The sequence below is a fragment of the Rosa rugosa genome, chromosome 1 (genome assembly GCF_958449725.1).
Source record: "Rosa rugosa chromosome 1, drRosRugo1.1, whole genome shotgun sequence".
In the NCBI taxonomy this organism is placed as follows: Eukaryota; Viridiplantae; Streptophyta; class Magnoliopsida; order Rosales; family Rosaceae; genus Rosa; species Rosa rugosa.
Window position 1 is genome coordinate 32,016,968 of NC_084820.1, and position 17,381 is coordinate 32,034,348.

The 17,381-nt window shown below is 38.0% G+C and overlaps 1 protein-coding gene across 1 annotated transcript; it reads left to right on the forward strand.

Moving 5' to 3' along the window:
- Window positions 1-12,143: 12,143 nt before the first annotated feature.
- LOC133724671 (pentatricopeptide repeat-containing protein At3g12770-like) lies at window positions 12,144-17,275 on the forward strand. Its single transcript, XM_062151455.1, has 6 exons — window positions 12,144-14,087; window positions 14,173-14,912; window positions 15,868-16,027; window positions 16,176-16,337; window positions 16,465-16,631; window positions 17,137-17,275. Exon 1 carries the CDS (start codon window positions 12,212-12,214, stop codon window positions 14,069-14,071), a length of 1,860 nt encoding a protein of 619 aa, XP_062007439.1. The 5' UTR covers window positions 12,144-12,211; the 3' UTR covers window positions 14,072-14,087; window positions 14,173-14,912; window positions 15,868-16,027; window positions 16,176-16,337; window positions 16,465-16,631; window positions 17,137-17,275.
- Window positions 17,276-17,381: the final 106 nt, after the last annotated feature.

A 17,381-nucleotide genomic window follows, 5' to 3' on the forward strand; every position in this document is an offset into this window, starting at 1 on the left:
GGTGTGCTGCAAAATTGTTTTGTTCTTGTGCAGGTTGTGTGTTATGTGATTTGTGATAGGGAAAAAAATACAAACAGTACCCAATATATGGGTCACTCCGAATTTCTATACTCAAGTTTCCGAAACTAACACAATGGTACCCAAAATACCTAGCCCGACCAAATATACGTACCTCCCGTCCATGACTCCGTTAACCCGTATGCCAGGTGGTGTATTTGGGTGGGTATTTCTGTCATTTACTTACCCGAGCCCTATTCTTCGGTGGGATAAAGACTGACGCCCTGACTCACTCTCACTTTACTCTTTCCACAGCTGCACTCTCGCTCACAGACCCCGTGTAAAGGGAAAGTGAAAACTCAGAGAATCTAGGTGAAAATCATCAGATTCCACTTCTAATTTCGTGAAGCCTTCCATGAGACAGTACCTCATTCCAAAAAGCACCACCAACGCCTCACCAGAATGAGCAGACAGTCCTCCTTAGATGGTGTGCATCAGTGCTCTTTTCATACTACCCTTCTCATCTCTTACAACAGCTCCAGGCCTGCCTTGTGGGGGACCATCGTTCCGACGAACTTTGCCTCCTAGAAGAAATAGAAGAATTTGATGAAACACGAGATGAGACAGCAGGGAGTGGCCTCAAATTGGCTTTACCGAAACTGTTTTGCCATTCAAGTGCTTGAATGACAAGCTGCTCCCCACCATATACTTTTTCCCCGAATCTGCATGCATTTCGATTTTTCCAGATTAACCAAGCAATAACCCCACATAGGCAAAGAGGTGGAGCAAGCATCATCACACGTGCAGAAGTGGGGTTTAGATGCCAACACCGAGACCTGCCTTATTTTCTGTCTGTTGATCCATTTCTCAATGTGTTGGTGGTCATGGATTTTTCCTTTGTGCGATGGTTGCCATGTGAACCACAATACCCACTGCTCTCAATGAAGGAATAATGATTTTGAATTTGGTAGAGGTGTTCAGCTAGCTTGCACATGCCCGCTAAATTGCTAGAAAGTTCCTGCAGTTTTGCATTTGTATGGTTTTCAACTTTTCATTGCTGTACCTCTCTCTTCTTTGTATCATAGGCAGGAACCTTCTAGAATGTTCTGCTGGCTTGTATTAGTATTTATGGTTCCATGATTCCTTGGCTGGCTTTTGGTCTAATCCTCAAGTTGGTTTGTAATTTGTGTTCTTCATTCAATTAAAAAAAAAATCCACATCGGCCTGCTCCACAGAAAACTTTGAAGGGATTTTCTTTTTTGGCGGGAAAATGAGCTGTTAGTTAGAGTTGGCGCCAAATACCATCTCGGTCGGATTTACCCCTAAAAATACACCACGTGGCACATGGCTTAACGCCGTCATGGACGGCAGGTACATATATTGGGTCGGGCTAGGTATTTTGGGTACCATTGTGATAGTTTCGGAAACTTAGGTACAGAAATTCGGAGTGGCCCATAGGTTGGGTACTGTTTGTATTTTTTTCCCTTTGTGATATGATCTTGTGTGCATCATGTATTCTTACAAATGGTATCAGAGCTTAGGAATTTCATAAAACACATATCATACAGATTCTTATTTTTGATTTAGAAAAATAAAAATGAAAATTGTTTTCTGGAAAACAAAATATATTTTTAATTATGGTAAAGCAGGCCTTAACCCCGTTTTAGTCTTAATCCAACTCATTAAGAGAATAGGCCCAAACCCGAGACCATTTAAATATCAGTTAAAAGAATATTACCGTTAGAATATAACGGTCATATTAGGGATCGGATAGAGTTAGGCTTTGTTACTGAGATTGAATCCTCAGTTTAGGGGATTCAAGACCCCGCTTTAGAGATGTTGGATTATCAAAAGGGTTAAAAAATTGTTCCTGTTTTCAATCTTGCTTCCGCTAAATAAATGTTGCAGCGCTGTAGCAGAGGCCAAGGTATGTTTTCTGAGAAATCAGAACTTGCGTTTCAATTTACTATTTAGCATATGGAAAGGGTTGTCATATGGATTACTATTTAGCATATGGAAAGGGTTGTCATATTGCATATAAATATCATGTGTGGAATATGGATTGAATCTGCGATTGTTGATAAATGTATGGATGTGATGTTTCTGATGCACAAATATGTCTATGCTTGATATCCTTGATAATCTTGCCTTCAGTTGAATATGATTTTGAAACTAACAAGAATTCAATACAAATCTCCCAGTATGTAAATTTTTGCAATCTTGTTATGTTCTCATGATCATATATGCAGAATATAGTTAATAAACTGTGAACAATTAGGCAAAACACATTATTAACTTTTGATTTGTGAATTTCTGGTTACGGTTTGATCATGTTGCACAAAGCAATCCATCTTTTTCAGAGAAATTCTTAAAGATTAAACAAATTAACACTTGTGTTGCTATTTTTAAAATTACACTTATATTTTGTTCTTCCAAAGAAGATGTTCACTGTGTAATCTTGATTATGGTACAGCATCATGTATAAACACAAATACCTATATTGATTTTTTGAAACTTTTCTTATCTAAAGGTATGACTGTTTCAACTAATAACTGGTATATGTAGGATATAGCATGATGATTTAGAACCTTAAGAATGTTAAATTTTATGCCACAAAGGCATTACTTGATATTACTGCAGTTTATGGGGTTATTGTTTGTGATTGTGTTTCTGTGATGTTTGCCTACTTTTGAACTTATGCATGAAACACATAAAATTTAAAATACAGTCTTAACACACAGAAAATGAAATACTGCAGTAACTTACATGTTTTTTATTTTTCTTTTGTCTAGGACCTCTTGTTGTAACCTTAGGTCAGGTTGAGATGCTTAATGGGTGGAACTATAAGAAGTGGAGAAATCAGGTGGAATTTTATCTGTCCATGCATCAAAACATGGATCTTTGCCTTATAGAGGATCAGCCTTCTGAACTAGATTCTGAAAGTACCAATGAGGATAGGAGGCATTATAAGGAGTGGTATAGCAGCAACAGGAAAGCCAAAAATGTGATTAGGTGCACTATGTCAGACACAGTGAAAGGGTCTATAGTGGAGCCCGAGTTAGCCATGGACTTTCTGGAAGAAATTGCAGACAAATATAGAGAGAGTGACAAGGCTAAAGCAGCTAGGTTGTCTAGGAAATTTAATGAACTGAGTTTCTCTGGTAAGGGCAGTGTGAGGGAGCACATTATGCAGCTAATTGACATTAACTCTAGGCTCATAGACCTAGACATGGGAGTTAAAGATGAACAGGTGGTGCATGTGGCACGTCATTCTCTGCCAAACACCTACAGCAACCTGAGAACTTCCTATAATGCCTTAGAGACCAAATGGAACCTGAACAAGCTAATCTCGATCTGTGTGGATGAGGAGGAAAGAATTAAGAGAGAGGGAGTACCAACCACTACAGTTAATCTGGTTGAGAAACCAAAGTGGAAAAAGCAGAATAAACTTACGCCTAAGAAGACCACCATCACTAAAGTAGCTGGGAAACCTGTAGAAGCTAGAACTGGAAAAGTCTTTAAGTATAAGTGCTATTTCTGTAAAAAGATAGGGCACATGAAGAGGGACTGCAGTGGCTTTAAAGCTTGGATGATCAAGAAGGGTGAGTCATTTCCTAATTCAGTCTTTTCCTAGAAGTTAATTTTATAAATGTAGATTCACACACTTATTGGTTAGATTCAGGCTCACCTATTCATATTACCACCTCACTGCAGGGTATAACAAAGAGGAGGGCACCAAGGAAAAGTGAGCAGCAGGTCTGTGTGGGAAATGGAACAAGGGTAGCAGTTAAGGCTATTGGAACTCTGAAGATCGATTTAGGATTAGGCAAATTTATTTTTCTGGACAATGTTTATTATATTCCTTCTTCAAAAAGGAATCTTATTTCAGTAGGTCTTTTAGTTAGTATTGGATGCAAACTCATTATTGATTTTAGTGGAATAAAATTATTTCAGGGTTCTGAATACATTGGTTGTGGAATGTTTTCAAATAATTATTTGAGATTGGATTGTTCTGTTATTAAACAGGAAATTCTTTTAATTGAGAACAATGAAAACATGAATGCAGATAACAACATTACAGGTACTAAAAGAACTCTATTCAATAATAAGTCTGCAAAGTTATGGCACAGGAGACTAGGCCATATATCTAAAGAAAGACTTAAAACACTTGAGAAAAATAAGTTTTTGCTTGCATTGGATTATACAGACTTGAATGATTGCATTGAATGTTTTAAGGGAAAATTGACAAACTGCAGAAAGAAAAAGGCTTTAAGAAGTCAAAATCTCTTCGAACTCATTCATACAGATATATGTGGTCCATTCAAATATAAGACACTCTGTGGAAATTTTTAGGGCTAAATACTAGTTAGTACCCTGTGGTTTAGGTCCAAAATCAATTCAGTCCCTGGACTTCATATTTCATCAAAAACACCCCTGCACTTTCAATTTTGATCTAATAGGTCCAATTCGTTAATATTCTGTTATGGGTTCAAGTTATAGTTGGATTATTTGTTGAAAAACTATTTATTTTTAATAGTAGAACTCACTCCTAAATTGACTATGCAGACCACCTCGACACCACATCATAAAACATAGGCCATATATGAGCCACATTAACAAGTTAAATAACTCAATTGTCGGAAAACTAACAAATTGGACCTATTAGATCAAAATTGAAAGTGCAGGGGTGTTTTTGATGAAATTAGAAGTTCAGGGACTGAATTGATTTTGGACCTAAACCACAGGGTAGTAATTTGTATTTAGCCCAAATTTTTATTTCATCACATTTATAGACGACTTCTCTAGATACTGCTATATTTACTTGTTATCAGAAAAATCACAAGCTCTTGATGCATTCAAAATATACAAAACTGAAGTTGAATTGCAACTTGAAAAGAAAATTAAAGTAGTGAGATATGATAGAGGAGGTGAGTTCTATGGTAGACATACTGAAACAGGCCAGCAAAAGGGACCTTTTGCACTTTATTTACAAGAAAATGGCATTAAGGCTCAGTATACAACTCCCTACAACCCTCAACAAAATGGAACAGCAGAAAGAAAAAATAGAACCTTGTTAAACATGGTGAGGAGTATGATGTGTACTTCAGGTCTGCCAAAATATTTATGGGGTGAGGCTCTTAAGACTGCAAATTACATTTGCAATAGATCACCTAGTAAATCTGTAGAAAAGACACCTTATGAGCTTTGGTGTGGAAAACAGCCAAGTTTGCATCACTGTCATGTTTGGGGATGAAAAGCTGAGGCTAAAACACCTAATGCCTTAACACAGAAGTTAGATCCAAAAATAGTGAGTTGCTATTTCATAGGATATTGTGAAAAATCAAAGGGATATAAATTTTATTCAGCTCATCATACAACCAGGACTTTTGAAACAAATCAAGCAAAGTTCTTAGATGAAGTGGTCTGTAATACAAGTTTTGAAGATTTATCTTCAAAATTTGAAGAAATTATAGATAATGAGACTTTAGAAAATTTTTCACCCTTAATATGTGAAGATGAAATGCAAACTGTTTGTTCAGAAAATGAAGTTGAAAATCAAAATTCAGTAGAACCAGTAGCCTTAGATGATCAAGCACCTGATATGGCTCAAAATATGCAATTAGAAAATGTTAACCCTCAGCTTAGGTGATCCCAGAGAGAAAGAAGACCAGTTTATGCAGTTTACTTGCAAGAAATTGATGTCCTTGCAGAAGACAATGATCCATTGAGTTTTAAACATGCATTAGAAAGCAGTGAAGTTGAAGAATGGCAGAAAGCTATGGAAGCTGAGATTTCATCCATGAGTCAAAACAAAGTATGGGAGCTAGTTAAACCTGATCCAAACCAGAAAGCCATAGGATGCAAATGGGTGTTCAAGACAAAAAGGGATGTTAATGGTAACATAGAGAGGCATAAAGCTAGATTAGTAGCCAAGGGTTTCACACAAAAGGAAGGCATAGACTATACTGAAACTTTTTCTCCTGTATCCACAAAAGATTCATTCATAATTATAATGGATTTAGTGGCACATTATAATATGGAATTGCACCGAATGGATGTTAAAACAGCATTTTTAAATGGGGAATTAGATGAAGTCGTTTATATGAAGCAGCCTGAGGGTTTTGTGAAATCTGGAAAAGAAAACCATGTATGCAGACGAAAGAAATCCATTTATGGACTTAAACAAGCTTCTAGGCAATGGTATAAGAAGTTTGACTATGTGATTTCATCATTTGGTTTTACAGAAAATATAGTTGATGAATGTGTGTACATGAAAACAGTTGGAAATAATTTTATTTTTCTCATACTGTATGTGGATGATATTCTTTTGGCTAGCAGCAACATTAAGTTGCTTAAAGACACCAAAATCTTTCTGTCAAATAATTTTGACATGAAAGATTTAGGAGAAGCCTCTTATGTTCTAGGTATTGAAATCAAGAGAGACAGGGCACATGGTTTATTAGGCTTATCTCAACAAAACTACATTTTAAAAGTTTTAAAGAGATTTGGGATGGAAACTTGTGCATCAGGTGAAGCTCCTATGACAAAAGGAGACAAACTGTCAAAGAATAAAAATTACAAAAATGGGGGGAAGATGTCTGATATGGATAGCAAGCCTTATGCTAGACTAATAGGCAGCCTCATGTATGCACAGGTCTGTACTCGACCTGATTTAGCTTTTGCAGTTGGAATTTTGTCTAGATTTCAATCAAACCCTACTTAAGAACATTGGACTGCAGGAAAAAAGGTACTTAGATACTTGCAGAGGACCAAATCCCACATGTTGGTATATAGGCAAGTCAAACAGTTGGAACTAGTTGGCTATACTGACTCAGACTTTGCAGGAAATTATCCAGATTCAAAGAATCAACATCTGGTTATGTGTTCATGCTTGCAGGAGGGGCTGTGGCATGGAAAACCATGAAACAGTCATTAGTCTCTACCTCCACTATGCAGGCTGAATTCATAGCCATTTATGAAGGAATGTGTGAAGGGTTATGGATTAAAAACTTTTTAATGCAGACCAAAGTTTTAAGTTCGATTGTGTCAGATGCACTTAAGATTTACTGTGATAATGAAGCTGCAATATTTTTTGGCAAGAACAGTAAGAGATCCAACAACTCCAAGCATATTGATTTGAAGTACTATAGTGTGAGAGAGAGAGTGAAGCATGGTGAAGTCACTGTTTTGAATATTGACACAGAATCTCAACTTGCAGATCCATTTACCAAGGCTTTATCAGTTGTGAATTTTAAGAGACATACTGAGAACATGGGAGTATTACCTTATTTGAGATCTTGAGTTCAGTGGGAGTGTTGAGTCATTTTTTGAATTTTTATTTCTGTGTAATAATTCCATCACAGTTTTTGAATTTTTCAGACACTTGTATTTTGCATCTGCAATTTATCAATAAAATTGAGGTATTCCAGAAAGAAATTGTTTCATTGATAGTTAACTTGTGTGAGGCATTTATTTTAGTTATTTCATTTTGAATATCTGTGTGTTATCAAGTGAACTGCTATGCTTGCATAGATTTACAGTTACAGAAGACAACTACAAGTTCACTGGTGTTTAGAGGTTGTTGTCAAGATTTTGTTTTATCAAAATCATTCTGATGGACTGTGAGCAGAATGGCATTACAGGTAGATATACTTGCCATATAGCTCTCTTGTTATCACTTAGAGCTCATGTGAATACAGTAGCTGATGTTAGTGATTTTTAACCAATGTGTTTGTTCCAAACTTAGTTGGTTCTGAATTCTGCATTAGTTTCTGTATTTGGCCGAGCTGAATGAGATCTGAGTTTTTACATGTTTCAAGTGCACACTTCAGTTGTTGTTTAATTCAAGTTATTAGTTGAATTGTTCTGCAAATAGACAATGTTAGTCCAAGTGGGAGAATGTTGGAATTAAGTGGACTCAACATTATCTAAAAGCATTAAGTAAATAGAACAATTGATCTAGCTAAATAAATAACAAGAAATATGTGATTATAACTCTAATACCAGTCACCTATCGAGATGTATATCTCTTGATAGGAGTAGGACTCTCATTGTTAATAACCTGATTAACATGAAGTGTTGTGATAAGTTTTAAGTCTCCTAAACTGATAAACATGAAGTAAAACGAGGGCTCCTTATGGGATGAGTCCGAGATAAGGTTTTGGCCAATATATAAGGAGGAGAAAGTCCCTATGTTCAACACTGCATTTTTGCATACATTCTCAGCCCCATTCTGAAGCATCTGGTGTTGAAACATAGAAGACTTTCTTCCATTGTGCAGCTGCTCATTCGTGATCTCAGAAGATGTCTGCCTCGATGAATGCTCTTGGACAAGCTGTGGCTGCAGGGATTGAAAGTGTCAATCCAGGTGATTACTCCTACTGGGACTAGGAAAGCTTCTGGTGTGCTGCAAAATTGTTTTGTTCTTGTGCAGGTTGTGTGTTATGTGATTTGTGATATGATCTTGTGTGCATCATGTATTCTTACACCATGTACATAGAACATAGTCAAGTATAATTAAAGAAGTAGAAAAATGTCTTCAGTTCGGCTTCATTAAAACCTTAAAGAAACCAATACCACAAAGCAGGTGGTTGGATCCAATCAAGGTCAAGAATCAAGTAGAAAAACAAATCTAGATCTAGGGACGAGAAAGACAATAAAGTACGCCACACAAACGTCATAGGTAAGACGGAATGAAACGACGTAGTTTTGCTCATAAATGTCCCAAATATACTCATTGGCTTTTCAAACTCGGGGATATACCAAAAAAGCATGAACTTGTTTCTCTCATCTCAAAAGCCGAACTGGTAGTCTTGGAACTAGGGCTGGGATTTTAGCCCGGAAACCCGGAACCCGACCCGGAACCGGCCCGGGACCGGCCCGAACGGTCCGGGCCCTTAAATTTTTTTTTGTCAGTTTTATAAAACCCGGCCCGAAATCATTATATAACGGGCCGGGCTCGGGCCTTAGATTTAGAAGAAGAAAAAAGCCCAAAGGCCCGAATCATGTATAATTGCATAGATTATTTTATCATTTTTTTTTTGTTACAACTATTTTATTCTTTTCTCTCTTCTTTCTTCTCTGTTCTGACATTCTCCTCTTCTCTCTCTTCTTTCTCTTCTTTCAAGAGAATCATGTCTCTTCTTGTTCCCTTTCTCCCCCTTTTTTTATTTTTTTCTTCTCTCTTCTTATCTTCTTCTTCTTCTTTTCCCATACGCCTCCTTTCTCTTTTCTTTTTCTTTTCCCTTCTCTTCCTAGTCCTCATTCTCCATCAGATTAATTATAGATCATTAGAGACCCAGTACCCCTCTCGCGCTCCCTCCCTTTGTAATTGAATGGTTGGCTGGTTTTTTCACTTGGTCTGCCACCTTCTCTTTGCATATGTTGAGATTCCTTTTCAACTGGTTTCATCCATCTCTCTTCTTGCTCCTGGCTTTTGGATTCTCCTCCTTGAGCAGTCTCAGAACCCTTGTTCACATCAAGCAATAAAATTATAAAATGATTATTTTGTATACTAATTGCTGATCAATACGGATAAACCCGACTTTGGAATTTGGATGGTAGTGGTTAGGCGGCTTTGGGGGGCGGAGGAATTTGGGTTTGGAGCAGATCTGAGAAGAATTTGGGTTTGGAGCAGATCTGTTCTCAGATCTGGCTATTTTTTTTTTTTTTTTAGTTTTTTTTTTTTTAAGCCTTTTGGGCCCGAAAAACCCGAAAACCCGGCCCGAAAAAAACGGTCCGGGCCCAACTCGGTCCCAAAACTGAAAAAATGTTATTTAGGCCCGGCCCGAAAATTCCGGTCCGGGTCCGGGCTCTATAAATTTTACACGGGCCGGGCCCAATCCCAGCCCTACTTGGAACTGGTGTTGGCCACCAGGGGAGCGCCAGTGGGTAGAAGCAATAGCGCTCGAGTGAAATCTTTTCAACTATTTTTGACCACTCTGCTGTATGAATGTTGTACGTGAAAATCGGTCCAATTCTTGAATTGTCACGTATATGCAAGTACAAGGTACCATCATCATTAGGGTCAAAAGGAAGAAGAAAAACTAGGTACTGATCAGCATCATCATCTTCTGGAACCATTTCCCAATCTAGTGCATAATCCCTCACCCTCTGATCCAAACAAAATTTGCCGGCTCCTGCAGAGATTTCTTCTTCATTCAACTCCAAAACAGACAAAACATGGTTTTCACAGTCATAATCTAACATCTGTAGACACCCTCTATTCACACCTACACACTCAAGATCATAATTGTTGTCACGCTTATCAAATTCAATGAAACGACATCTGTAGTGATCAATACTATCATCAGGAGTACTACAACTGCTAGTGCTAGGTAAACTAGTACTGTTCCTGTCGGTGATCATGAATGGATCCACCCCAATAAGAAAGGTGCAATCATGACTCATCCAATACAACACCCCATTGTACGGAAAGTTTATGTGGCTATTGATGTCACCATACCTGACAAGTGATTGGGTTGATACAATTGATTCAGTCCATTCACCGGTCTCAGAAGAGAAGATCTGTACTTTGAATTTGCAGGATATATTTCTACGATCAGTAATTAATCTCACAACCCTGTACCTAAAATCAGCATTAAGTTGGATGCATTGTCTTTTCTGGTCGTGATTGTCATCGTCTTTCCTATACTGGTAGTAGGGAAGATCGCAGATGAATCCCACTGGTGCGAACTCGCAGAGTTGAGGAGGGGGAGGAAGAGGTACCCATTGGCATGTGTATGGATTGCAGATGTAGTAATCACGTTGATAATAATTGCTGGCACAGCACAAAACCAAGTCATTATACGTACCTACCACAATTGGCTCTTCTTTCAAATGGTGAAAACTCACAAGTCTTTCGAATATCGGGGTTAGCGGCTTGCCCGACGATGATAGTCTAGTAAGGAATTCCACCCCGTCTCTGTTTATCAGAGTACGTATTATTTGTGTCTGTTTATGATCACTTTGGAGACACAGAAAGCGACCAATAAAACTAGGATCAGACATGAGACTGCACCAACGCTTGGATACACACTTGCACTCAGAAACATATTTATAGCGAGGAAGTCGACTCAGGATTTCAACCAACACATCCTCCGGAAGATCACCAATATTAGTAGTATTATTCATCAATATTGATGATGGTCTTGTTGCTACTGCTATTGATGATGATCGTTTTATTGTTTTCGAGTGATGAATATGATCAGAGACGGGTACAGCTACAAGTGACGATTGGGAACTACTGCAAACTCTTTTGGTATCAATAGCAATTGTACTCTCTCTCATGGTGGTCGGCAAAACAAAGACTGCGCGCAGAGAAAAGAATTAAAGTTAAATCCTACAATTCAGCTTTACTTGGCTTGACAAGCAATCGACCTAATTAATTCAGCAAAAAGACGAGTCTAGATTGAAACAATCTTATTTTGTTCCAATTGTCCTCTATCTCTCTCGGAAGAAAAATAAATAAAACACACATAATGAACCAAACCAGGAAAGAAAACCAAACTACTCCTGTACACTTGATACCGTATTGACTTGATAAACAATCAACCTAATTATTCTTACCATATATTTTCTTTTTATTAATAATTATTCTTACTATACTAAAAGTAAATTAATACATCAAAACGGCACTTTCTTATTTTTTCTTAAAAAGAACGTAGAAACCTACACAAAAAGAAAATAAATCTAACCCAAGAATCAATTTCATTCTAAACAAAAACAGAAAGAAAAAAACATGCCCAGATATATAGGCTTTGCAGCCTTTGGACTTGGCCATGTAGAACATTGTCAAATATGAAGTAGAAAAATGTCTTCAGTCCTTCTCAAAGAAACATACGAGTTGACTAAACAAACAAAGTTGTGGCAAAGAATTTCATTGAAGGTGGTGGATTTGGGTCCGATCAAGGTCAAGAATCAAGTCGAAAATCAAATCTAGATCTAGGGACGAGAAAGACAATAATTGAGCAACAGCTGCAACACACGAGATATCAATACCAAATTTTCAGATCATATTGAATATGGTCGCAGTTTTTACCATACATTAATGAGAATGAAAATTAATATAGCAAATTACCTACCAGTGTCTTTTTAAACACACAAAGTCACAAACTGTCATAGGTAAGACGGAATGAAACGACGTAGTTTTGCTCATAAATGTCCCAAATATAACCAATGGCTTTTCAAACTTGGGGGATACACCAAAAAAAGCATGAACTCGTTTCTCTCATCTCAAAAGCTCAAGACTTGCTGCTATTCATCTCACTCTGCCCTTCACATCTCTGCCGACTTAGCTGCTCTGCTACAAGGTCGTATCTCCCACTCTCATCTCCTTCAAATCCATGCCCAAATCTTTGTTCTTGGTGCTCACCACAACGACTTGATAGCCACTCGTCTCATTGGCCACTACCCATCTCACATTGCTCTCCGTGTCTTTCATGGCCTCCGAAAACCCAATGTGTTCCCTTTCAACGCCATCATCAGGGTCTACTCCGAACAGGGTCTCTTCTCCAATGCCTTCTCCCTCTTCAAAACCCTGAAACAGAGCTCCCCTTCGCCCAATGACTTCACCTTCTCTTTCCTTCTCAAGTCGTGTAGCTTTCGTTGCGGGGATTCTGTTTATGTCAAGCAAATTCACACCCATGTTGTGAAGATGGGCTTTCTTCGCAACGAGTTCGTCTGTAATGGCCTGCTTGCTGTGTATGCTAAGGGACTCAGGGATTTGGGTTCTGCACGCCAGGTGTTTGATGAAATGCCTGACAAGGGCGTGGTTTGCTGTTGGACGTCTTTAATTGCGGGTTATGCTCAGTCAGGGAAGGCTGAGGAAGCTTTGCGGTTATTCGTGGTGATGGTTGAGGGAAATTTGCGGCCGGAGGATGATACAATGGTCAGTGTTTTATCAGCTTGTTCGAATCTTGACATGTCAAAGATTGAGAAATGGGTTTTGATTCTGTCCCGAGTTTTCGACAATGTGGATTCTAAGAATGTTGGTTCGGACTCCGTTAACGCTGTACTGGTATATCTGTATGGGAAATGGGGGGAAATAGAGAAGAGCAGGGAAACATTTGATGGAATTTCTGACAGTGGGAAGCGAAGTGTGCTGCCTTGGAATGCTATTATCGGTGCATATGTTCAGAATGGTTTTCCTGTGGAGTCTTTAAGTGTTTTCCGTGTAATGGTGGGAGATCCCACTCGTAAACCTAACCATGTTACTATGGTCAGTGTGCTTTCAGCTTGTGCTCAAGTTGGCGATTTAGAGCTTGGTAGGTGGGTTCATGAATACTTGAAATCTAAAGGAAATAGAGGTGTGATTGGATCAAACAGAATTCTAGCCACTGCATTGATTGACATGTATTCCAAATGTGGGAGTTTGGAGAAGGCAAAAGAGGTTTTTCATCAGATGGTGTCGAAAGACATTGTTTCATTCAATGCTATGATCATGGGTCTTGCAGTTAACAGTGAAGGAGAGGAAGCCCTCAGGCTATTCTCAAAAATCCAAGATTTTGGTTTACAACCCAATGCTGGTACCTTCCTTGGTGCTTTATGTGCATGCAACCACTCAGGTTTTTCAGAGGAAGGGCGTCAAATATTCAAGGATATGACCTCAGGCTTTTCTATTGCACCTAAATTAGAACATTATGCCTGCTATATTGATCTCCTTGCCCGAGTAGGCCTAGTTGAAGAAGCTCTCGAGGTTGTAACTTCCATGCCTTTTGAGCCTAACAGTATTGTGTGGGGTGCTCTGCTTGGAGGTTGCCTGCTCCACTCTAGATTAGACTATGCTGAATATGTTTCCCGTAAACTTGTTCAATCTGACCCCAACAATACCGGGGGTTATGTCATGCTGGCTAACGCATTTGCGTCTGATCATCGATGGGGTGATGTCTCTTCTCTGAGGCGGTTTATGAGGGAAAAGGGAGTGACCAAGCAGCCTGGCTGTAGTTGGATCAGCATTAATGGTGTTGTGCATGAATTTCTTGTTGGATGCTCGTCACATTCTCAAAGTGAAAGTATAAGTAGCATACTAAATGGATTGGTGAAACAAATGAAGATAGCAATTGACATACTATGAGACATTTATGTTAAAAGTATGCTTTTTTTTTTTCCCGCCACTAACCGATATCACTTTGGAGGTCTATTGATCATAGTATGGTTTTTCTTCTTTTGCCACAGGTATACATCAACGAATGCTGAATATAGGGCTTTGCCTAGAACACAGTTTTGACATTTGCAAAGAAAAAGAATTGAAAAATAAACATCAAAAACATCAGATGTTGACTTACAAGGATGTCGCTTAAAAGTGCAAATATATTCAAAGTCTCCTCAAAAGATGAGTTTCACCCAAAGCTGGAGTAGTTACTGAATGCCCATTGGAGAATCTGGGGATTCGAGGCCTGGGTAAAGTGTGTCCTGAGGTTCAAAATATATTCTCCATTTCCATGCTCATTTATCTTGTATCAAAAGGTATGCACTAGCATATATGGAATCTTCCACTGTAGGAAAAGTAGGAAGTGATGTCCAAGTGAAGGTGAGAGTAAATTTACCAGAATCTTCCCTTTTGGTTGTGAAATTTTCTTCTGCATTGTTTAGAAGCTCAAAATTTCCCAATACAAACCAAACTCCTTTATTATGATTGATAGAACCTTTTGACAGATCTGAATTCTGAGATATCATATAATTTCAAGCAAAAGGGTTCAAATCTGTTGTGTCATGTCCTGCTTGCCAATGATGCAATGATGGTTCATGTTTTTATGATAATGCAGGTGAAGTCTCGGAGGGTGCCTACTGAGCTGCCACATTGCTGAATTTCAATGAGTGGCGGAGTCGGCTATGGCAAAGGAAGTCATAGGAGAAGAGTCCGGGAAAGACCGAGAGTTTGGGGTCAATCATTCTGAAAAATTTCTGATGATCAGGTATATGTATTGACATTGTTTTGAAATGCATTCAATCTTTTGCCTTCTGATTGATTGGATTCCTGAATTGTGTGAAATTTAAAGATTTTCATGATTGTGCCCTATTTTGTTTATATAAAATGTATAATTAACGAGAAGTCACTGTGTCCATATGTTAGATGGGACCACTGCATTACAAATAAAGTTCTTCCCTATTCTCACAGTTTGTCACTTATCCTTCAACTTGAGTGTTCATAATGTGTTTCAATATGGTTAAAATCCTTTTCAGTCTATAAGGATACATAAATGTCCTTTTTCTCTTCCATTCACGCGCAACATGAATTGTTGTCTTTCCCTAAGATGACTCTTTCCCCTAAAATGACTCTCAGTACATCTTCTTAGCTTTCACTCGCCATAACTAAGCATTCAAAATGTTCACTCTTAATACCTCCTAAGCATTCAAAATGTTCACTCTTAATATCTTCTCTAAGTTGAAATTTAAAAGGGTAATTTTAGGAAAACTTGCCACATGGTATTTAGTTTTACTATAAAATGCACTGTAATTATGACACCCTGCAAGGGTTTATGTTGAGTGGTGTAACAGGTGTGGTGTTGGGGAGATTTTTGTACATAATTGGGTACAAGGAAGTAGGAAACCAACTGGTTGAGACTTTGGTTGTGTGTGACTCATGTTATGAAACGTAACCCAACCCACTTAGTTTTCTGCAAGGATGTTGGGACTAAGTAGATTGTGATTCAAGTTTGCGTATGTCTGGAAATGTGAACTGGGTAGATCTCCCTCTTATTTGTGGAGTATTGATGCTACATTTATTTATCTCTTTCTTTTGTAATTTTTATTCTTTGGACATTTTCTTATCCCCTGGGTGGATTTTACATAAAATAAATTCTCTTTTTTTTTTCTTTTACTTCTCTTTCAATCATTACAATCCTTGCACTGAAAGGAAGTAGTTTGCAGTTCTACAAGTTTTTCAGAAAAATGACATAAGGAAAAGTGGAAAGTAAAGGCTCTATGATGCGATCAAAGCCTGGTTCCTAAAGAGTTGAACGTATTACGCAATAGGGCAACTTGCATTGGATCTTATTCATGTAATTAATACTTTTAATATTTGAATCAGGTTTGTTTACAATCCAATATACGATTTTTGTTGTTCTATGGTTACTCTTTCTAGGGATTAGGGAAAGCTTAAGCTCTTAGTGTTTTTCACTTTCAAGTTCATTTTCACGTGGCATTGATTGAGATTTTCTCCATTTTCTCAACAACAGATGCTTTGTTTGTGTTTCAAGGGCGTCTCACATCTTCTTTTTCCGTTTCTTGAAGAAATTCCATGATGTCAAAAGGAAAAATGCTGAACTTCAAATGCAATACTTGTAGGGGAAGAAAAGAATGATTTGCTGGACCATTTGAGATCACTACAACGAGAAAAGGTTAGATTTCTGATGAGATGAAAGGAAAATTTTACCAAAATTGGAGTTCTGTGTCTCTCACTGTACGTGGTTCACCTTCATATTTATTATTATTATTAATATTTTTTTGTTTTGTTTTTGAAAATAGGTATGTGGAGCTCCCGCATAGTGTATTCATGTGAATTGAAAGCATACACCCAAGGGACATGGTGCCTAAACCCCGTGGGAAGAGTATTATAGTCCTCGAGAAGTACATCTCCAATGATATCAGGACTCTCCCAACCACATGTACTCCTCATCAACACCACTAACAAGGTGAGCAAGTCTATGCGTAATACCATTTGCTTCTCGGTACACATGACTAACATGAGCACCAGGAACCACTATTCTGATCGAGAAAGAATCTCTTCCGGTCATAATGAGATTAAAAAACGATGCTTCCTATTATCCTTCGTAAATGCCTTGATATCATCATTTAGGCACACCTTCATACTTTGATTCATAGTGGTTTGGCCTTTTTTATTTTTCTATTATTTATTGGCTACTTGGGTGGTTTGGCCTCTGAAAACGTGGCACATATGCCTCCAAATCTTGAAAATGTGTCCTTTCTCTCACTCCCTGCCAAATTTGTCGTCGTCTGTGACTTGTCTTTAGTCTATACCCACTTCAGTTTCATTGTGTGTAATAATATTATTGTTTCATTTGATCAAAATTGAGGCTCCATTTCATTTCCTTTCTATTTTTACAGTGTTAAAACTCCAACACAGTTAACCTTTATAACGGCTGTTCATTAGCTAAGCTTGTAAATTTGTATCGCCAGTGGGTCGTGACATGTTGGAGATGGTGCGTTCTGATTCCTCTCTTAATGAAATACCAATAGCAATACCAACAAAGAAAGCCAGTAGTCAGTATTTCCAAACGACCTTTTGAATTCACTCACTCACTTCACACCAAAGAAAAAGTCATAATTTAAATGGAAAGGGATAAAATGAAAACGGACTAGATGATGGGGAATTGGGAGGAGATATGTGGCTGGCGATAGTTCCAATATAAGCCAATCATCAG

Coding starts and splice junctions, on each gene's coding strand:
- LOC133724671 (XM_062151455.1), top strand. CDS start 12,212: ATGAACTCGTTTCTCTCATCTCAAAAGCTCAAGACTTGCTGCTATTCA.